General features: G+C 35.3%; 2 protein-coding genes across 8 annotated transcripts in view; both read right to left on the reverse strand.

The window, feature by feature from the left end:
- LOC127962979 (myotubularin-related protein 3) overlaps nucleotides 1-8,545 on the reverse strand; it is a 34,526-nt gene extending 25,981 nt beyond the window's left edge. For 6 of the 7 annotated variants that reach the window (XM_052562614.1, XM_052562612.1, XM_052562613.1 and 3 more), the window contains exons 1-3: nucleotides 8,378-8,545; nucleotides 3,842-3,923; nucleotides 2,623-2,701 (exon numbers count right to left, since the gene is read on the reverse strand). In XM_052562614.1, coding sequence (XP_052418574.1) covers nucleotides 2,623-2,625 — 3 coding nt within the window. In that variant the 5' untranslated portion in view covers nucleotides 2,626-2,701; nucleotides 3,842-3,923; nucleotides 8,378-8,545. Of the gene's footprint in view, nucleotides 1-2,622; nucleotides 2,702-3,841; nucleotides 3,924-4,407; nucleotides 4,543-8,377 lie in introns of those variants that run through there. The other variant, XM_052562611.1, reaches the window with a different exon arrangement.
- Nucleotides 8,546-9,310: 765 nt separating this feature from the next.
- Nucleotides 9,311-22,666, reverse strand: part of LOC127964233 (homeobox protein cut-like 2) — a 150,086-nt gene continuing 136,730 nt past the window's right edge. The window contains exons 17-22 of the mRNA XM_052564376.1: nucleotides 21,697-22,487; nucleotides 20,065-20,218; nucleotides 18,611-18,898; nucleotides 17,181-17,369; nucleotides 16,084-16,360; nucleotides 9,311-15,011 (exon numbers count right to left, since the gene is read on the reverse strand). Of these exons, the coding sequence (XP_052420336.1) occupies nucleotides 14,351-15,011; nucleotides 16,084-16,360; nucleotides 17,181-17,369; nucleotides 18,611-18,898; nucleotides 20,065-20,218; nucleotides 21,697-22,487 (2,360 nt within the window). The 3' untranslated portion in view covers nucleotides 9,311-14,350. The remainder of the gene's footprint in view (nucleotides 15,012-16,083; nucleotides 16,361-17,180; nucleotides 17,370-18,610; nucleotides 18,899-20,064; nucleotides 20,219-21,696; nucleotides 22,488-22,666) is intronic.

Here is a 22,666-nt window from a genome sequence, read left to right on the forward strand (position 1 = left end):
TTTTATTGTTCTTTTGCTTTTTAATTAAGAATTAAAAAGTGAAAGGTGTGTAAATTTATAAATTAGTGACATAGAAATCGCAAATTTGAAAGTGAAACACTCGAAGCACGAATTATAACACAGCAAAAAAAAAGGAACTCCCATTCACAATATTCAAATAACAAATAATACTACTGATGAAAAAAGAACGGGTTAAATGTTAACCACTTTCGTTTCCAAATAACTATAAAATATGATAATAGGGGTGTAACAATCTATCGATATGGATCAATACTTAGACAATTAAATGTCTAACAATAAGATGTTTTGATGTCACACATAAAATATTGATATCTGTAGCATAAATAGGAACCTTATTTTGACACTGTCCACATTTTCACCTATGTCTGTCAATGTATTTCTGCCAAAGCGTGCATTCTCATTCAAACTCATGTGTCGGGATGATAAGACTGCCTGAAGGGCGAGTGTAAAAGACGCTTGGGATACTTGATGGAACTGTTGAACGCTTGTGAGAAGTTTTCAGCACACAGTGACACGCTAACACATCCAAAGCGCACGCATTCAGACAGCTGCATTGACAGAGCTCTAATACCTAATTGAGCTCTCTTCCGCTTTTTTGAGCATGGATAAACAAATACAGACCAAATTACATCAACATGTGCGCCTTGGCGAATATCCTAGTAAACACAATCGGTTAGGCCGGTCTTAACATAAACAGTTGAGTATGTGTATCAGTATATTGGATCCGTGCTTCCATTCTTAAGTGAAAGCAGATTAACAGAAAACTTTTGTCAAAGAAATAAATCTCTCACTGATTTTAATTGTACAACTTTTTTAAGGATTAATCTATATGAATTTATACATTGAACACAATGCAGTGTTATTTCACATTTGATTTTTACATTTCTGTAACTGAAAATTTATTTTAGATGACTTGAAAAGCACGGTTTATTTAATTTGTGTATCTATTTTCTGCAATTGCTTGTAATTTGGTTATCTTTAGAAAAGTTTTTTTTGCACTGAGCCCATAGTAGCAACCGCAAAAAAGGGTTAGGGTTATTTTTTTTTTTTTTATTCTACATTAATGTATTTTTCCTAAAACTGGAGAACTTGTTTTGTGTTGTTTCCTAATGAGGATTTACATTATTTTACACATTTCATATGCTAGCATAGAAGCCTGAAAGACCATCTTGACTGTTCATACCTTAAGATAAGTGATTTGTATTTTCTTTTCAATTATTTATTTTTCTTTATTATTAAAAAAACTGTAGACCTATTTTTTGTTGTGAACGTCCCAATTGAGGAACAGGATGTGAAAATGTAAGATATGTGTTCATGTTATATGTTTTGGTTGCATCCGTGAAATAATAAAAATGTAGATGGTTGTTTAAATATAGGTATATATTAGTATCAACATATCGATCGATATTCTCCTGTATCAAATCGTATCGAAATCGAATCGTAGAATTTTTTTTTTTTTTGGAGTATCAGCAAATATCGTATCGCTGGGTATGAGAATCGATATCGTATCGTATCGTGATGAACCATCCGATTTACACCCCTAATCGATCAATCACATGACGAATAAATGTAAGTATTGTGACCAAATCTTGCGTTTAAAAGAGCGACCAGTGGGAAGAATGAGTCTGGAGCGCTGTATATAAAAAGTTAGTAAAGTTCTATCAATTTGTCAGGTTGCATATCTCAGAAGTGTGTGTGTGTGTGTGTGTTTGCTGGATCAGCAGGATGGCCGTCTGTGTGTAGCGCTGACAATGGCCATCAGCACGGCTCAGCAAACACACTAGAGGGGCCGGGACCAGGGCGGCACATTGTGGGCACAGGCACAGAAGCAGACAGGGAATTACAGTCCACAGACGGGCAGAATAGCAAACAAACAATAATGCGCATAACTCATTAGGAATGTGTAAACAAACACATCCATCAGCATTCCAGGATAGAGTGGAGGCCTTCGTTAAACTGTCCGCAGACACTTCAGCAAACAAGAAAATGAGGTACACTTCACTGAACACAGACATTTACAGACTCTAACACACATACCACAGCAAATGCTGCGTCTGTTAGGACCCTTAAAATGAAAGGTTCATAATAAAGCTTAGTTTTCAGTTACAGTGTTTTTAGTTCTGACATTAACCAGAAGGACTAAAATCCCTTAACCCTTTAAAAATCACTATAATTCAGGACAATAAAATGGCTGCAAAAGCAATATGATACAAAACATTAATGTTAATTAAAATTCATGCATTAATTTATATTACAGACTGTTTACTAGCTGCCAAGGAACTAATAGAAGGTGTAGTAAGACAACAATCAATTGCATGAATGTGGCTCATCAGAATTTGGAGCCGGAATGGTTTCATAACGCAGGACTCACTGATGACACTAGCACACGTGTATCCATTCATCCCATCTGTCTGTCTACAGAGGGCATTGATGTGCCCTGAGACAGCAGTCAGGACGGGACTTTGACACTGTCTGAGCGGCATTCATTTAAACTGATTTAAAGCCTGAGAAATCAATGTGCAGTTTCTGAGTCAGCATTTGAACCAATGCCTGAGAGTCACGTGCAGGAAAGAGAGAAATGTTGATGGTGGTTTTTTTTACCATAGCCCCGGTGAAGGAGTGTGGGTGCAACACTGTTGTGTTGTCTTCTACTTGTTCACTATCTCTTGCAGACGTCCGTCTGTATGAAGGAAAGAAAAAACAATTTACTTTTTTTTTTTTTTTACTTGCTTGAATTGAAACTTGTTTTAAATGTAATTAACTTTTAATTAGTACACTACTTCCTAAAAATAGCAATGTTATTTAATAAGATATCAGTTAAAAATCTGATTCAAAAGTTTGTTCACTTGAAATGCTCATGGTCTCCTAATGGCATTTTCCTGTATTAATGTTTGTCAATTTTACACCTATTCATACGCTACTTAGAGAGGTGCATATAAAAAAAGGGACGTCCAAACCTAGGGCCCTATGATTTCCATTATGAAGAAAATGTAGAAATTGGAAAATTTCACAGATTTTGCCAAATTTTGTATGGATAAATCAAAATTAGGTCAACTACTTCAAAATGCAATATGTACTAGTGTCTGAGTGCATGTTTACTACACACATACTGAAGCGTCTGTTATGCTCGCTGTGTTTTCAGCTTCTGATGCCTTATATAAGTTAATATTTGAGTGCATAAAGACATAAACAATCTGCTCTGAGAGTCACTACATAAGCATTTTACCATTACTTTTGAGGAAAACTACATACTACATACATGTCATATATAATTCTAACAAAAACCTACAGGTCTACATAGTAACCCGTCAAATTAAAAGTCCAGTTTAACTTGAAGAACCTGTGACAGTAATATTACTAGACGTAATGATAGTACTACTAATACAAATAAAAATTTTAAAACATTGTCTTTAAATAAATATTTACCAGAAAAATATTTACCAGTTATTTAGCAGAAAAACATAAATTCACAAGACTAGTAAGACTACTAAAATCAATTAATTAGAGATGTTTTTGATTATTAATATTTAATTAAATCATTTAAATAGAATCCAGAAAACTTATACAAAAACTGAAGTTGGTAAAAATAAAAGTATATTTTACTTTTCTTTTAATAAATTGCTGTTTAATATTTTAAATTTTAATTTCAATTAAATACATGTGTTTTTGATAGATTAAATTTCATTTAAAAAGTAGAAGAGAATCTCTCTGTTATAGGGTCATTCAATCCTTACCTTACAAATTTTGAATTTACCTAACAATAATAATGTTTGGTTGAAATTATGGTTTCTCTGTGGGAAAACAAAAACTTAGATCTTACCAAACTCCTAAAAGCAATGAGGTGAGGTTTCTTTCGGATGATCCCACACTGCTGGTGTCACTCAATGCTATGACATTGAAACCTGTGGAGAGAGATGAGGAAAAAAATGTAACCACAGTTTTTCAAGCCATCACTCTCCATACCAAACATTGCATAACATCTCTGACAATACTGCTTTTGACTTTGGTAAATATAGCTGTCCTGGTGCTGATGGTACTCTGTGGGCAAAGGCAGGCAGGCAGAGCCGTTCATGAATGCTTGTGTGGTGAAATCAAGCCAGTGGTTGGTTTCTGAAAACAGCCTTAATTTTAGGCTTAATCACAAATAACTGACTCAAAGGCTTTTCCAATATTATATATCCCGTATTTTCCTGCAAAAAGTTGATTTATTGCAGGAGAACACTACATGGATGAGCTCAAAACTACAGACATGAACTAAATACCACAAAACGTTTCAGTAAACTGTAACATCAAAGTTTTCTTGGAAGAAACAAGCAAGTTTTCAGACATAAACTTTAAATGAGAAACACCATATCATTGATTTCTCTTCTCTGGAAGTGTACTAACCCTCAACACCAACCGGTTTTTATCTTTCTTCCTATGAATGCTATCTATGAAGCTCTACTAACTAATGAGGCATAAAGAACGAGACGATGATGATAACAAAACCTAAGTTGTCAAAGACTAAACAGAGCAGAAGTACACTGTGTCACGATTGGGATGGTTTCAGTGACCCGTGTGTCTCCTGAGAGTCATATGTGAGTGAGTTCAGTTGGTTCATGGCCAGAGGGCAACAGCGTCCCAATGCAAAAATGTTCAAACACATGCTTCCAGTGAAGGCCACACCGAAGCCATCTGGAAACTACTGATAAAACATATCTCTAACAACCAAACGCTTATGTTTACTACAGCTGAGGAGCCTGTCTTCAATCTGATTGGCCCGTTTAGTGTCTTACAACTGTAATGCTGTCTCATGACCCCAACAAATGACTGTGAAATGTGGTACATGAAAACTGTTCAACATGCAAAAGTAATTGTATGCAGTGCCAAACCATTTCCATATCCAACAGCACTGTTTCAGGCAGTAGGTTCTGCTCATTCCACATGGCAGGCCTCATCTGTATTGGGTATTCAGAAAAATTCCCCACTTCTATTCAGGTCATCTGACTGCAGGTGGACAGAAGAATCATTCAGTGTTTTCTGTCCATCTCAGATGTCACTCTTACTGTCCTGAAGGTTAATCAGCATTGTGTGCTCTCATTCCTAAACCACCACTGGGACTGATTCTGTTGCATTTTAGTGCAGTGTTCATGCAAAGTACGCATCTTAATGTCCAATTTGAATGTCATATGACATGTTCATAGATGACGCAAGTTTATAATTTGCTGTTTTTATTTTCACTTTCATTATTACAAATGAAATAAATTTAGAAAGAATGTGTGATTTGCAGCATTGCAAGTAAACATGTATCATTAAACTGGAACTGTCATATTGTCACGCATTCTTTTCGAAAATAACAGAAAATTGATAACTAGAAAATTGTGTTTTGCTGCCTTTTTTCCATAACATTCATTTTCAATTAGAAACTCATGATCAAATTTCATTAAAAAAATTATTTAATTTGCTGTGGTGCTGGAGATTGAACAGTGACGGAAAATAAACAACACTAACAAGAAAAATACAATGGTTCCAATTAGTGTTATGTGGTTTCAAATAATAAGAGAAGCATTTGTAATGAGAAGCATTTATAAACCTATTTTCCAACAAAATACACATTTAAGAGCATTTTATTCCAAATTCACTTAATTCACACAATGTCAGTCAGGTGTTTGAAATAACTTCTATTGTGAATCGATGTGGCTTGTTATCATAGAAAAAGGCCAAAAATATTTCATTTTATATTATCACACAGATCTCTGGAATATGCTTTTCAAAATAATGATAGTGAACATCAATATCTTTCAAGGTACCATATCAAAGGTAGAAAACAACCCTAGTTCCAGTAAATATATACACACTTGATATGAACGAACACATAATGGTACATCGTTAAAATGCATGTAGAACATGTCCACACTTTGGCTAAATTAAGAAGACTTCATTCATCCACTAAACATCATAACAACACCAGCAGATTCAAAGACATCGAGACTTTAATCGACAAGGAAAAGTTAAGCTGAGAGAAAGCTTCTGCAGAATTTGTGCACAGATGACTTGATGTAATGGAAAGCATTTTTAAATATGGCATGCTTTTCCAAGTACTTTGTGGATTTGCTGTTCTCCAAACAAACAGCATGAGCAGATGTTTATCATTATGATTTCATTCATAAACTCTACCCCTCGCCCTCCTGTCCCTCTGGTTTACTATTGATTGCCCAACAATGCCCACCACATGCGTAAACGTCAGTGACGTGTAAACACACATTCATTCAGGTTTTATCTGATGCAGGGTTTAGATGTCATGCATTTGAGCACTTTCAGCAGGTTAAGTGACTTTTAACCCAATGCATTTCATTCCAAAGTCACACCATGAGTCAGATTCAAACTACATGAGAAACCCAACACCAAAACACAACCGAAGAGCCAAAGGATCATCTAGCAGCACCACGCGGATCTGACAGAAACACAACAAACACAACACATGCCTCTCTTCAGCGGCACCAAGACAATCACACATTGATTCATTACCAAACTGAAACTATGGTAAATGTATGGAGTGCAACAGCTGGGGCTTCTCGACGTAAAATCCCAATTGATTTTCTCCACAAGGAAACTGGTCTAAAAAGATAACTTAAAAACCTTTACAGAAAGGCATTCTGCTATGAGGATGTTTATCGATGGCATATGCTTTTGTTGAAGTCATCAGCCTGCATTATTTCAACATTCTTTTAATAAGAATGTTCAACAGAGAAATTCCTGGTGGTAAAACAATATTACTCGTGATTCCAGAGAGAAATATAAAAACAATCAAGAGAATCACGAAAAGCGAAATGCACCAAACACATTAGCACCTGTCTACTCCAATGAAGCAATGGGATTGCATTTCTTTCCCTTAAGCTGTGAGAAGGACAGTTCATCCAAAAGAAAATATTATGGTGTTATTTGCTCTCTCTCAAGTTGAGTTTCTTTCTTCTGTTAAACGCAAAATATATTTAGAAAAATGAAGGCAATCAAACTGTTGACAGTAACCATAGACTTTGATAGTATTTTTTTCTCCATACTATGGAATAAATTGATTGGTTTGGTTCTTTATTCATAACTCTTAAAACAAAGTCTTTTGTAAGATCCATATGGCAAAAAATACTACCAGAACCAAATCAGCTGAAAAAGCTGCACTTATTCTGAGAGCATCTTAGTTTAAAATACTTGAAAACGATCCCGTAAGTTAGTAAGAACAGTCAACATGGTAATAACTATGGTATTCTGGTGGTTGTTCCTACAGTAAAAGTGTCTTAAATATATTCCATTTCTTCTTTATTTGGTTCTTGAATTGTTTGAGTTAGACATCATAACTTATTAAATGTGACCCTGGCAGTCATAGTATAGCCTACTTGTATAGCAATAGCCAACAGCACATTGTATGCGTCAAAATGATAGATTTTTCTTTTATGCCAAAAATCATAAGTATATTAAGTAAAGATCATGTACCAGTAAAATATTTTCCTACCGTAAATGTCAAAACTTGATTTTTGATTAGTAACATGCATTGCTAAGAACTTCATTTGGTTAACTTTAAAGGCGATTTTCACAAATTTTTTTGCATACTCAAATTCCAGATTTTCCAAATAGTTACTGTTGAACATTAAGAATTACTCACACGATGCAATGGTAATCATAGTCTCCACCAAATTATAGGAGCTATTACAGTTACTGTTCCAACTGTGAAGTCATAATATTACAGGATCTGTAAATGTTAAGTCCAAGAAGCTTCCAGAACATAAACTGTATTAACAATAACTATGTTAAATGTATTATACTGGCAATATATGGCAGTTAATGTCTCAATTGTTGATATTATACAACTTTGCCATAAAAATGAATCCAAAATAATGCATTATGAGTTCGTAAAGCATTATTTTAGCCATGACGCCCATAGATTCCATTCAAATAGTGAGTGTGTTCTTATTTCTAACAATCGCGGTCAATAATACGTAATGAATGACAGTTTTATTGTTGTTACAAGAAATTAAATCCGGTTGCCATAGTGAACTGTAAAGGGCGCGATCTGTCAGATTCGCAGCGGTTACAACAGCGACTGACTGTAGAGCTAACGTTAGCGAACCAAAACTGAGCACTAAGGCCACGTTTCTTCCTATATCATCGGTCAAGCTTATACCAAACCATCTAAATAACATAAATAACCGTGGTATTTCACCGCTCATGTGAAGCATTTCTGACATTAGTACTCAGCCGAGCCCCTCTTCGGTGTCTGTTGTTGTTGTTGTTGTCGCGAGCGGAGGGCGGACCCCTCTGATAAGGCCTCAAAACACACCGAAAAACACCCGCATCCCGCGCCGAAGGCACTCAGCTCACTCACCTGAGAGACAGAGCGGGTGTACGCTTTCTTCCGAGCGGCAGGAGAGAAGATTAACGACGAACAAATCGACAAATTGCACCTTGTAGCCATTTGCAGAATCGGCCCGTCCCACCGTGGAATCCCGTCGTCATCGCAGGGCAGCTACCACGACGTCAGGACGTCACGACGCAGATTGCGTCAACACGTTCGAGCGTGTGGGGGAGGGGCGTATATGTAAACAAGCTTTGAAGTGGATGAGTATGAATAAATTATACTTAAATAATGTCGGTGAATTTGAATTTTACAGTTGTCACATATATTTACTTCATATATGTTCAGGTTTATTTAGTATGGATTGTTTCTGTAAAATAAAAATAAATCTAAAAACTTTGATCTAATTCTCTCTTTATATCTTACAGTTCTGCCTTTTTTTCTCAGAATTAAAATTATTTTTTATATTATGTTTTATATATATATATATATATATATATATATATATATATATATATATATATATATATATATATATATATATATATATATATGTGTATGTATGTATGTATTAAATATTTTTAATTTTGGCTTTTTATCTCACAATTCAGACATTTAATTTTAATTGCAAGTTAAAAGCTCTCAATTCAGACTTTATATCTCTCAGGGAGAAAACAAATCAGAATTGAGAGTAAAAAAAAGAAAAAAAAGAAAGTACAAATTGTGAGAAAGTTCATCAAATTATTTTTGCTTGCATGTGAATGTCTAAATCTAAAAATCTGTTGATAAATTAATGGAAATCTTAAATCATGAAATGGCAAGAAAACAAACATTAAGTAACTGGCCTATTGATTGTTTATAAATGTGAATGTAATTTAATGCAATGTAAAGCTTTTTTTTTTTTTTACTAATAATGTTTTGTCATAAAAAGTACAAGGTATAACAAAAAACACACAGACAAGATAAGTTTATACAGCGATGTACTGTATTCAATAATGACTCAATACATACTGTATGTGATTAAAAGACACATGACATTTGACATTTATTTGTCCTCTCTTTAACAACCAAAGCTTTAAGTGCTCTGCCACAAGGTCATGGGAAGTGTGTGCAAACACACCAGAACGTTACAGGAAATTGGAATGAGGAAAAAAATGACTATTACCTAGCCAGACTTTCAGCGCATAAGAGGAACAACCAAAGAGTTTTGCCTCCTGCTCATTTGAGATTTCAATCTTGTAATCATCACAGAGCCTCATTTACACACACTCCAAACACAAACACACACACTTAATCATAAGCATAACCGACAATTATGTTTTCAAGTCTGACAGTTTTTTAATTCTTCAGTGAGGCTGTTTAATTACTAATATTCGAATAAACAATAAGCCAGTGTTTCTGAGGACTCTGGGATAATTCAAATACAAACACACTCAAGCACCAGAGAAATTAAAGTAATCTTGTTTTGGCCGAGTTACTTATGACCTCTAATTTAATGCAACTTTCCACAAATAAGGTACAAAACAGCCTGAAATGCTTGACAAAATCAAGCTATTTTCCTTTTCAGCAAGTGGTTTGTGAAAGGAGACGCTTCACCTTTACAAAATGTAGGTAATTATCTTCAGGAGGTCAAACATTTTATGTTGTGTTTATTTTATATGACGTGTTCTGGGACGAGGGCTATTGAAGTTAAACTAAAACTTAATGCATTCATTATTTGAAAAAATTAACTAAAAAAAAAACTTCTAAAAAAAAAAATCTCATTGCAAAGGAAGCAACTTTATTTAATCGATTTAAACTTGATGTACTAAAATAAACTAAAATAAACACCTTTACAGGCGAAAAAAAAAAAAAACTAAAATGCCAAAAATGCACAACAAAATTCCAAAAAAAAAAACATGTAAATAAAACAATTATTTATTGTAGTTGTTGTTGTTTTGTAATTTGGAAAAATAATTTGGTGACGGGTGGGAAACAGCAAAAAATATTTTTAGTTTTTAAAATGAGTTTTTCATTCTAACAGATGTCAATAAGACACTTCCAACAGTCCTGTAAGTGCTGATTTCTTAAACAAAAATACAAGAAACACAAACATTCTCGGTCCTCAAAAAAAAAAAAAAACAACAACATAAGATTCCAGTGTTAACAAAAATGCATTAAGTAAACAAAAGCAGTTTAGAATGGCTAAAAATCTGTTGTCATCAGAGATATTTATTACATGGGAGATAAAAAAACAAGTAGCAGTCGTTGTTTCATTTGAATCAGCAGTAAAGGTTTCTGATGGCGTCAGTCCCATGCGTTCAGATGAGATGCCTTCAGATATTCTGGACCTTTTGTTGCTTATTAATTATTAAGAGTATGAATTCTAGTACATGAGATTCTTATTTCCAGTTGATCACATATACAAATCGCACGATCCGAGAGATTTACACTTCGTCGAGAACACTGAAAGAAAAGCAAACGGCGGTTAGGAACAGTAAACGCTGACCAGTGCTGTGACCTGACAGGTTTTGTAAAGCTTAGAGAAGCAAGTCTACCCTGAGAGAAGTTTCTAGAACATGGGCAAGCTTGCCAGACCACCTCTGGCTCTATGTGTTTGGTTAATATAACTGTACACTCTATTAAATATCATCAGCACGCTAGTGTCAAGGACCTAAGATATATCCCTTTCAGTAAATGTGTAATATTTATTTAGATATTTACATACAGTATGTTTTAAGATCCGATCCTCATGTGCAAGTGTTTCCTAACAACCTCGATGAGACGAAGGCAAAGACAAACGCAGAAGAATTCAGGGGTTTCTAAGTGCTGCATGTATTTTTCTGGTGTGGTATTGAGGACCTGCAAAACGTCATTTTAATCGATCGACAGCAGCAAAAACACATCTGGACTGATCGAACACATCTTTTCAGCTTCGTGAGAGAGTTGCACAACACAAACAGTCCGTTCTGTTCAAGAAAAACAGTGTTTGTTTTGCTTTCGGATTTCTATTGCGTTTGCGAACGAACATCTGCTTCTCATTTTAGTGTAATTCAGTGTTGGACCTGAAACAGACTCTACGCAAGTGTGTGTTTCCATCGACACAAGAGAAAAGTGTCTGAACGCAATCCACTGATGCTAAATCAGCAAATTAATTCAACTAAGTTTAGCTAAGATTAATTCAAGTTGGTCATTTATAACTAGCAACCCTAATATCATGTCTGATTAAATGGTACAAGAGTAAAAACAATGAATACACAAGAGGAAACATCTTATATTTGGGGAAATGTAACAATTGTATTGGACAGAGAGAGGCCTTGGTGTTAAAAAGAGTGAGAATCACTGATATAAACACCACTATTTTTTTTCCAGCTGTACAAATATTTAGGCATTCTTAATTCAAGATATATTTACTTAAAAAATACCTAAGATATTAAGTCTTGTTTGCTGAAACATTAATCAAAATTAAGTGATTGTATGCTTAAAACAAGTAAAAATATTAATATATGATGTTTTCCCTTTTGAATAAGTTTTTTTTCTTGTTTCAAGCATACACTCGCTTAATTTTAAGCATCAACTTAATCAAATATATTTTGATTTAATACTTTTTAGATATTTGTACTGAATAACAAGACACTTTTTTCCCTGCAGGGAAGGAAACACTATTTCTACTTTAAGTGAATTTAGGCATTTTGCTAATGACAAAATCGTGCTAGCTTCACTTTCATGGGACTGTCCTCCAGAACAGTCAGTAAACCTGAACATGCAGAATCACTTCTTACCGTCTACAAAGTCTGGTTTTGTCAGAGAGACAGGCCTCATTCCTCAAGACGCATTTCAGAGATAGATGTCAACTAGCTGAAAAACATACTTGCATAGAGTGTGTTTCTGGCCTTTTAATATGAAATAAAATCTCCTGCAGTAAAACGAGCACATAAATATCAAAATCACTTACATACAGCAAAGTAGACCAAGTGCTCATGGGATACGAAATAAACAAAGCACACTGAAAACAGATTCTCATCTGATTTCCAGTGTGTCATAATTCAATTTTAAGTGCATTTATTTTAGACTCCCTGCTAAAATGTGTTTTAATAATTATAAAATGACCTGAACATACAGTAAAGTGTCCCACCGCCGTAGATAAACATACAGTCTTCTCCACTTGATGTTGTTTCATTCAGTCGGTGGAAGTTTGCAGAGACACACGGCTCTCATGAGGGAGGAAATGAGGAACGAGACTGCATCACTGATCAGTTTAAAACATATGCATGCTAACCATTCCCCGTGAAAACCCGTCCCTGTCCACCAGTCGCTGGTCTTTGAAGCTCGACTGAAACTTATCTTACATTATATCCAAACCTTTCAGGGAAAGACTCAGGACGTGCACTGGCCCGAGTGTGTTTGTGTGAGACCAGCTCGTCGGGACACTGAGGTACAGCTGGAATCAACTATTAAGAATGGGTCACAAAAACTGAGTTTATGACTCACTATTTTTAATGTTTTCCATTAAAAAATATCAAACAATTCTTAAATCAAGACACATTCATTTGAGAAGCAAAATGACTTGTGATATGATGTCTACTGAAAAAATTCAAATGAAGTGACTTTATATTTAACATTATTATGTCAGATAATAACAATTATCTGTCAGTGGAGTGAGAAAACTTAAACTTAAAAAAATAAACTACAAGACTATTTTTCTTCTTATTATTTTTCTTAGCCCACTTACAGATTTGTTTTTTGTTTTGTTTTAAAAAAAAAAAACAAAGCTATTTTTTCATGTTTTTAATGTGAATCGATTTAATATGTAAGGCCTTTTTTCTGAAAAACTTTTTTTTATTGAGTTTATGCTTACAATATCTGTTGGTGGGTTAAGAAAAAAGTAAAAACAAAAAATTTTACAACACGGTCATATTTTGTCTTTTTTTAAGCATACTCACTTATTTTATAATTTTTTAAAAATCTTAATTTAAGTATTATTATTAGATATTTATACTGTAAAAAAAGACTGATTCAATGAATTCATTTTCATTAAAGTGTTAATGCTTAAAACAAACAAAAATAAATCTGCAAATTAGTTTTTTCAGTGGTAAACCAAGATTTTCTTATCCCACTGATAACATTTTTTTAAGCAAAATCTAACTTAATTTTTTAATTGTTTACAATTCTAATGATATTAAGCCTTGTTTACAGAAAAAAACAATTATGCTTAAAACAAGAAAAACATCTGCTGATGGGATAAGAAAAAAATTTGTTTTAAGCAAAAACTTGTGTCTTTTTGCTTCTCAAGTAAACATCTTGATTTAAAAATATTTAGATATTTGTACTGAAAAACAACAAAAATACAAAGTAACAATTTTTTTAAACTGTGAATGTAAAACTTCAAAGTATCAAAAAAAAAAATCAAGAATGCATCTACCATCGTACCGACTTTTTACATTTCCTTTTTTCTTGTTTTTTGCCATTTTTCTCTTTTTATAGCATCGCTCAAGTATATCACAGGTTACTATCTAGAGAGGAAACAGAGGGTAAATGATGTTCATGCTACATCTTGTTCAGAGAAGGCTATTGCAGACGACTTCTACAACACACACAATCACACGTTGTACGCTTGTATAACAAAAGATCCAAAACATGTCACCAAGAAACTAAATACATATGCAATGTCCACTATTTAGAGTCTTTTAGGACTATCCCTCGGTCAGAGCGAAGCTGTCGCGCATCACCTGACTCCGCTGTCCCGTCTTACAGACAAAAGTTGAAAAACTGCTATTCAAAAATTAGCAAATTTGGTCATTGTCTCTCTCTCTCTCGTTTTGTTTTTTAAATAAGTAGTGCTTTTTGATGGCTTAAGACAGAGGTCTTTTATTTCATAATCTCACCCAGTGGCAATCTACAAGACGTCAGTGTGCATTTCATGACACCGCTACGTTAACTCCTCAAAACCAGCTAGTGCTGTGACGCAGAATCCAAAGTGACTTTATCAAAATAGCTCAAAGGTGTTTATAAAGATCTGAGGCTCTAGAACTCCCACTCGAGCGTCTCCTCGCGGTTGGCGGCCCGCTCCAGGCGATGGATGATGTTGTTGAGGTTAGCCATCTTCTCGTTGCGTCTCTGAGTGCTTTTGTTGAGTTTGGGGTTGAGTGAGGGCGAGTAATGGTGGTTCGGAGCCGGCGGATTGGGAGGTGACGGGGAGATGGGGGCGGAAGAGGACGGGACAGGCGACACGGACATCATGAGGCCGGGCGAGGACGCGGCGGAGGGTGAGTTGAGCGACACCTCCAGGCTGCCCCGGGACGGTTCGGATGAAGCCTTGAAGCTGACGGGATCCTCGGGTGACTTCTCCAGCTCCTCGCCCTCGTGGCTGTTCCTCGGCGGTTCGGCGTCTTTGACGCCCAGCGAGCGGTGTAGGGCTGTTTCCGGGTCACTCTTGAGCTGGGCGAACTGGACGCCGACGGAGAAGCACATGGCCTGCCGCAGACGGAGCTCCTCATCCTCGTCCGGCTCGCTGGCCTCCTGTTTAAGGGTGAAGCGGCGCGGGCCGGCGCTCAGAGGGCGGCTGCGGACGACCGAGGGCTGCTTCCTGTCATCGCGGTCGGATACAGGGGAGTAGTTGTTGTGCTCGGCGTCCGTGTCATTGTCTTGGAGACCCTCCATCAGGACCTCTCGCCGCATACGGGACCTGTCAGGAGGAAGACAATAAGAGCAAATACATTTAATGAAAAGCATGCTTTATTGTTTACATTTAGTCATTTAGCAGACGCTTTTATTCAAAAGCAATCAAAAACAACAAAAGAGCAATGATATACAAGTGCTATTACAAACTTATATGCAGCACACATACTGTAGCAAGGGCTTTAATAAATAAAAAGAAAACAGATTTAGAAAACTAGAAAAACAATAGAGCAAGCTAGTGTTAGAGGTCTTTTTGTTGCTTTTGTTAATTGTATAATACATGAAAAGAAAACAGATCGAATACAAAAGATTAGAAAGCTAGTTCGTTTCTTTTTAAAAGAAAACGAGAAGCAACTGAATAGACACGTTGTTGTCATTATTATTATTTTTATCATCATCATCATTGTTGTCACATGATTTCACCAGTGTTCTTGTTGTTTACTAAAGCTATATATATATATAAAAAAAGATCAGGAATTGAAATAAAGTTTAAATTAAGTTAAATATTAATATTAGATGAGGGGGAAAATTAAAAATGTTGTTTTGGCAACTGTCTGAGATCAATAAGTTGAAATATTAAAATGACTAAAACTAAAGCTAGAATAAGAAATAGAAATATTTAAATGAAACAAACTAATAAAAATGAACAAAAGCACATAAAATAGCTTTAAGTTTAAATAGAAATGTAATAAAAGTTAAATTAAAATGTATTAAAACTACACATTTTTTGAAAGCACATAAATAATTTGAACATAAAATAATTTTAAAGCAGCGCTTTTGGATCCGCTATCATAGTGTCTCCTACTGTGATACTGATACTGTATCTTGTTTTGGTTGGGAAAATCAAAATAAATTTTTTAGAAATTAATAACTGAATAAATTCAGAAATTTAGGGGTGTATCGAAAGTTTATGCCACTGTAAATGCTGTACAGTTGTAGCCATACGATTCTCTGTTTCTCACTTGTGAGTTCCTCAATTATCCTGCAGGGGGAGCCAAACTCCCATTTAAAGTTTTAAATGCTAACAACAGTTTGGACACAAAACTCTTCTAGGACATCTCTTCCGGGTGGATTCGGACCTGTAGTTGTGGAACCAGTTGATGACGGTGTTGGTTTTGAGGTTGAGTTTTGCGGCCAGCATCTCGATGGTGTGCTGAGAGGGGTACGGCTCCTGGAGATACGCCCTCCTCAGAGCCTCCTTCTCCTCGGCCGCCAGCACCACGCGGGGTTTCTTGGCCTGGCTGAAGGGGCAGAGCTCCAGCGCGCTCAGACCCGGACTGATGCAGTCTGAATGAGCGCCGGGGGAATCGCTGTCTGAGCCGGGACTCAGCAGACCGTATCGCCTCTTCAGATACGCTGGAGACACACACACACACACACTGTACTGAAGCAGTGTCTACAAATTATGATCAACTGCATCTTCACAAAAACTTCAAAAAAAACAAAAGAAAACACTGAAAATACAATAATAAAAGCGTACTCCAAATATGAAAAGCTATAATTGTACATAACTCTAAAATAAGATTGGATCTCATGTGTAATTCAGCGAGTCCAGTTATTGTCTGAAAAGTAAATATTATTAATACAATTTGGATCAAAATGCAAAACGTTTCCAAATTATGGTCAACTGGATCTTCAAGGTGCATCATAGTTAAAATAATACATTTAATAAAACTGAAAAGGTAAAAAATAATTAAGCTATACAGAATTATTATTATACCCCCCCCCCCTCCAAAAAAATAATAAAATAAAATAAAAAAATACAAAAGCACAAAATTACCAAAACATCAACTAACTTTAAAAGAAAACAAAGTAAAAATAAAAGCTAAAAAAATATTTTAATTTTTATTTGATTTCAATGTATTTCCATATACAGTAGCTTCATTTTTCAGCTTTAGTAATTGTAGTATTTTAGCTGTCAATTCAACATTTCTTATTGAACTTGTTATTATATGTGAAATATTTTATTCTATTATTTATATTTTATTTGACAGAAAATCATTTGTAAATGTTTTAGTTCATTATAACTACAATATATGAATGAGAGTATAAATAACACTAAAATGACATTGGATTACACTATTTAGCATCTAATTTATTAATAAAATTGAGATCAAATGAAAAATAGAAACAGAATAAAGAATGAATAAATGTTCCAAGTGGTCTGTTCTCTCACCTTTCTTCTCCAGTTTCTTGACGTCTCGGAGTTTGTCGACGTTGTGCGGGTCGTTGAGCCACAGCTGCATTCGGACGAACGGCTCGCGTCCCTTCAGACTGAGCTTGTGCCACGGCTTCGGTCGGGACAGCAGGTCAGACACTGAACCCTGAGTCAATCCCAGAATGCTCTCTCCAAACAGACGCTGACCTGCATCAACACACAAGCTCACACAGTTACCAATCCGGCCCACAGTCCTTCAGATTCTCCTCAGATCAACATTAAAACAGGAAACCAGTTCAAAATCTTATGCATGCATTTTTTGCTCACTTACTTAACACTTTTTTTCAGCAAGGATGCATTAAATTGATCAAAAGTGACAGTCAAGACATTTATAGTGCTACCAAAGATTTCTATTTCAAATAAATGATGTTCTTTCTGTTCACCAAAGAATCCTGAAAAATGAAATGTATCACAGTTTCCATAAAAATATTTGGCAGCACATCTGTTTTCAACATTGATAATAATCAGAAATGTTTCTTGAGCATCAAATCAGCAGATTATAATTATTTCTGAAGATCATGTGACACTGAAGACTGGAGTAATGATGCTGAAAATACAGCTGCACATCACAGAAATAAATTATGTTTTAATACACATTCAAATAGAAAACACTATTACTATTACTATTTTCATTGTATTTCTGATCAAACATTTAAAAACATGACTGGTAGTGTATATTATTATAGTATTTCTGTAATATTTTTAATTAGCTTATTTTTTTATATTTTAAGTTTTCATTTTAATTTGAGTTTGTGTTTATGGTTTTCTGTCTTTTATATAGCTTTAATCCTTTAATTAATACTTCAACAAACTTACATCTGTAGGCAACATTTCTAACGATCATTCACCTTTTTTAAAACTTAATTTCGATTGCAATTTTTAATACTTTTAGTTAACACAACACTTAAAGAACACCCATCTTTTGTACAGTAGTGTCACAAGTGTTGACAATATGTGTCCCTGGAGCACGAGAGCAGTCTGAAGTCTCTGGGGTGTGTTTGTAGTAATAGCCAAAAATACATTGTGTGTCAAAATTATACATTTTTCTTTGATGCCAAAAATAATTAGGATATTATGTAAAGATCACGTTCAATTAAGATATTTTATAAATTTCCTACTATTAATATATCAAAACATAATTTTTGATTAGTAATCTGCATTGCTAAGAACTTTATCTGAACAACTTTAAAGGTGATTTTCTCAATATTTACATTTTTTTGTGCTCCCTCAGATTCCAGATTTTCAAATAGCTGCATATCAGACAAATATTGTCCGATCCTAACAAACCATACATCGATGGAAATCTCATTTATTCAGCTTTCATATGACGTATAAAGCTCAATTTTGAAAAACTGACTCTTAAGACTGGTAAAAATGCTGTAGAGCACCTAAGTTGTTGTCGGTCAGCACTTCCTTCACTCTCTTGGTGATGGCGTAGGTGTCCAGCTCCGGGGACATGGCCACCAGCTCCTGGATGCCCAGCGGTGCGGGGGGCTGCTGCGGGACCATCATGCCCAGCGTGCTCTTCCCTCCGTGGGGCTCGGTGTGCTGCGGCTGCTGGTTCTCTTTACTGCTCTCCAGCGCCAGACTCACGGGCTCCAGGGTCACGCTGGGGTGAGCGTCCTCAGGACTCGGAGGAGGAGACGGGGACGAGCGGCTCGTCACGGGGCTCTTATCTGAGAACCAGCCGTCGAAGATGAGAGGAGCATTCACAGTCAGAAGCATTTTACGTGCATTTGTTATGTTAAAAATACCAACACCGAAAGCAAAAGGAGCAGAAACATACTAAAAAAGTTTTTCTTAAATATATTTATTCATTACAATATTATTGTATTTTGTCCAATACAAATTTCTAAACACACTTAAATCAAGATAAAAAAAAAAAAAAAAAAAATCATTAAATATTATTATAATTAAGTGGGTTTAGCTGTCAGTGGGGTAACAAAAGAAGTGGGTTTTTTTTACCTTAAGTTTTCTTTTACCTTTTATTTTTCTGACCCCACTCACAAATAATTGTTCATGTTTGCAGCAATATTATTATTTATTATTATTATAAAAAATCTTAAGTCATTTTGCATCTCAAGTAAATTTATTTTGACTTAGGAATTTTTAGACATTTGCACTGGAAAAACAACACCAAAAAAACTAAATAAGAAATAACAATTTATAATAATAATTAACAATTTATGATATTATTAAGTAATTATTTATTTAGCTATGCAGGAAATAAGAAATAATATTTTGCATACATTTAATGAAGCCTAACTGTAATATGTTTGGCATTTTCCCATAATTTCAATGACAATTAATCATATAAACGATCACTACCAGAAGGCAAAATTTTTTTTACTGTAATAATATAAGCTGTTGTATTTTATACTATAAATGATGCAGTATATTAAAAATGTTTTTATATAATAATAATAATAATACAACCTTATTTCTAATAGGTTTTTTTATATACCTAATTTGATTCTATGATTTTTTTCATCAAAATGCAAAGACAAAAACAATGTTTTTTTTTTTATTAACTAGTACAGTAAGTGAAGACTTATGATCAAATGTTTTGTATTTTGTCATCATTTTCATTACAATAAAGCAGATATCCCTCTAAAACTCTCAAATGCCACAAGGTCTCTTCACTGTAATATTATTTAAGAACTTTTATTATAATGCGTGTCATTTGTTTCCTAAGATTGTTGCTTCTCATTAATATAATAATTTTTTTTAATCAAAATACAGATAAGAAACAAGAAAGAATAAACTTATGCTAAAATACAAAGCTATACTTCTTTCAGTATTGCAGAACAGCTGTGTGTCTGTGGTGATGACTGACCTTGACCTTGACCCTGACCCTGGATGAGAGCGTGACCCAGCTGGTCCAGCAGCCAGAGCTGCATGCGTATGAACGGCTCGCGTCCCTTCTGAGTGAGCTTACTCCAGGGTTTGGGTCTGGATAACATGTCACTCACGCTGCCCTGAGACAACCCCAGCACCTGCCAGAGACACACAGACAATAATAACGTCCATAATAAAACAGAAACACCACTGTTTGAAATCAGCTAGAATATACATCTGGCCATATTCTACTGACCACTAGATGGCAGCAAAAACATTCCAGCAACTCACTACTGAACTTACACCAGCACTCAAGAGTTCAGCATCAGGAAGTTACAGAAATATTCACTTTTATTGAGTAGGGATGCATTAAAATGTTCAGAAGTGAAAGTGAAGACATTTCTAATGTTTGAAAAGATTTCTATTTCGAGTTAATGCTGGTCTTTTAAACTTTACACTCAAGAATCCAGAAAAATGTATCACTGTTTCCACAAAGAACATTCAGGTTTAGACTGGAGTAAGGAGTATCACTATATTATAAGTTTGCTATATTTAATTATATGAAATGCACAGATTAACCATTCACAGTAAGACTAGAAACATGTATTAAGAAAGTAAAAAAAAAATAAAATAAAATTGATTTGTGGGTATCAGATACCAAAATAGATTTATGCCATTTCCACACAATAAGATACAATTTGTGCCAGATTTTCATGCACTGATTCGTTTGATCTCGACTCATTACAGGTAAACTTCTTCTCCAGCTGTGCTGTGTCTGTGCTGTGTTATTATCATTGACTAAAACTATAATAATCTAATCTAATCTAATCTAATCTAATCTAATATATTATATTATGTTTAGCATTTTAGCATCTTTTTCATTAAAATTAAGCAGATATCCCCTGTAAAAGTACTAAAATAATAATAATAATAATAATAATAATAATAATAATAATAATAATAAACCCTATAAAAAGTAAATCCCCAAAAAGCTAAATAAAAGAAAAAGAAATACTATCAAAAATGTAATTAAATAAAAATTAAAAAAGTCATTTTACCATCCTTTTCATTAAAATTAAGCAGATATCCCTGTAAAAGTACTAAAATAATAAAAATAATAATGATAATAATAAACCCTATAAAAACTAAATCCTAAAAAAGCTAAATAATAGTAAAAAGAAATACTATCAAAATTTTATTAAATATTTACAAAAAATTGTCAAGGAAAATTAATAAAGAAAATATTAAGAACAAATATTAGTATATTAATTATAATAAATAATATTATAATACTATTTTACTAATAAAAAAGTTTGTGTATGCAAACGTATCGGTGTGTAAGCTCAAAAAATTATAAACACACATAATTGTAAAAATAAAATGTAACAAAAATAGCATATTTGATATTTTTCCTTATGTTATGGTTATGCAGTAACAGCTTTGAATATCAATTATTATTATTAGTTTATTAGATTATTAGCACGCTTAATAATGCTTCATGCTATTGGGTAAATAGACATTATTAAATTGAAAATATTGAATTGTAAACACTGCACTGATCTTGTAGCATGATCTGAATAAAAGTACGTTTTGTAAGACGTTTTTTGCGAACTGTGGTTTTTAATGACACGCCCACCTTCTCTCCGAAGATCCTCTGGCAGATCCCGTTCTTGGCCAGCTTCTCCTTCACCTGCCGGGTGAGTTCGAGGGTGTCCACCTCGCGGTACATGTACAGCTCGTACTGCTCCGGGGTCAGCGGCGGGACGGTGGGCTTCAGGGTTCGGGGGATGTAGGTGGGGTAATACGACACCCGTGCTTCTCCGCTGACCGATGCATCCGGCTCAACCTTGATCTCCTGCGGCCGTCCCAACACAGGCTCGTCCTCAGGGGCGGACGCTTCCTCGCCGTTCACGGGACAGTCTCCGTTCTCCATCCGCGGCCAGGGACGAGGCATGGACGCATGTCCCGTGGACGAGGAGGAGGAGAGCGACGGAGACACGGAGGTGAAGGGGCGAGCGGTGCCGCCCATCATCACGACCGCACCGCGCTCCGTGGACCAGTGCTGGTCGAAATACGCACCGGTCTCGCCAATCTCCGTCTTCACCTGGCGGATGATGTTTTGGACGAAGGCGGCGGGGGACAGGATGCTCAGGGGCGTCTGAGGGCTGCCGGTGTGATTGGACACACCCTCTTCCTGTTTGATGAAGGGCGGTGTGGGGGGCGGATGAGGCTTGGCGGGGTCCTGCAGGGCGAGACGCTCGCCGGAGGATGCCCGGCCGCACACCTCCATCTCCATCAGAGCCTGCTGCTGCGCCTGCATCTCTCGACGAGCCTGCTCCAGTATGCTCTTGATGGTTTCGTCTGAACTGCTGCTTCCTCCAGAGCTGTTTCGTCCTGATGCGGAGCCCAGAGACGACTTACACTCTCCTGGCCGACACACACAGATCACAACAGGAGTTTGCATTGCTAGTCAGAAGTATGACATGCTAGACTAGACACACCGCGTGTAGACAAATAACTACTATTTATTATATCTACAAAAATATTTATAATATTAAAATTTGCATTTAAAACATTAATATTAAATATTGATATAATAATAAAAA

This window comes from Carassius gibelio, chromosome B8, assembly GCF_023724105.1.
Source record: "Carassius gibelio isolate Cgi1373 ecotype wild population from Czech Republic chromosome B8, carGib1.2-hapl.c, whole genome shotgun sequence".
In the NCBI taxonomy this organism is placed as follows: domain Eukaryota; kingdom Metazoa; phylum Chordata; class Actinopteri; order Cypriniformes; family Cyprinidae; genus Carassius; species Carassius gibelio.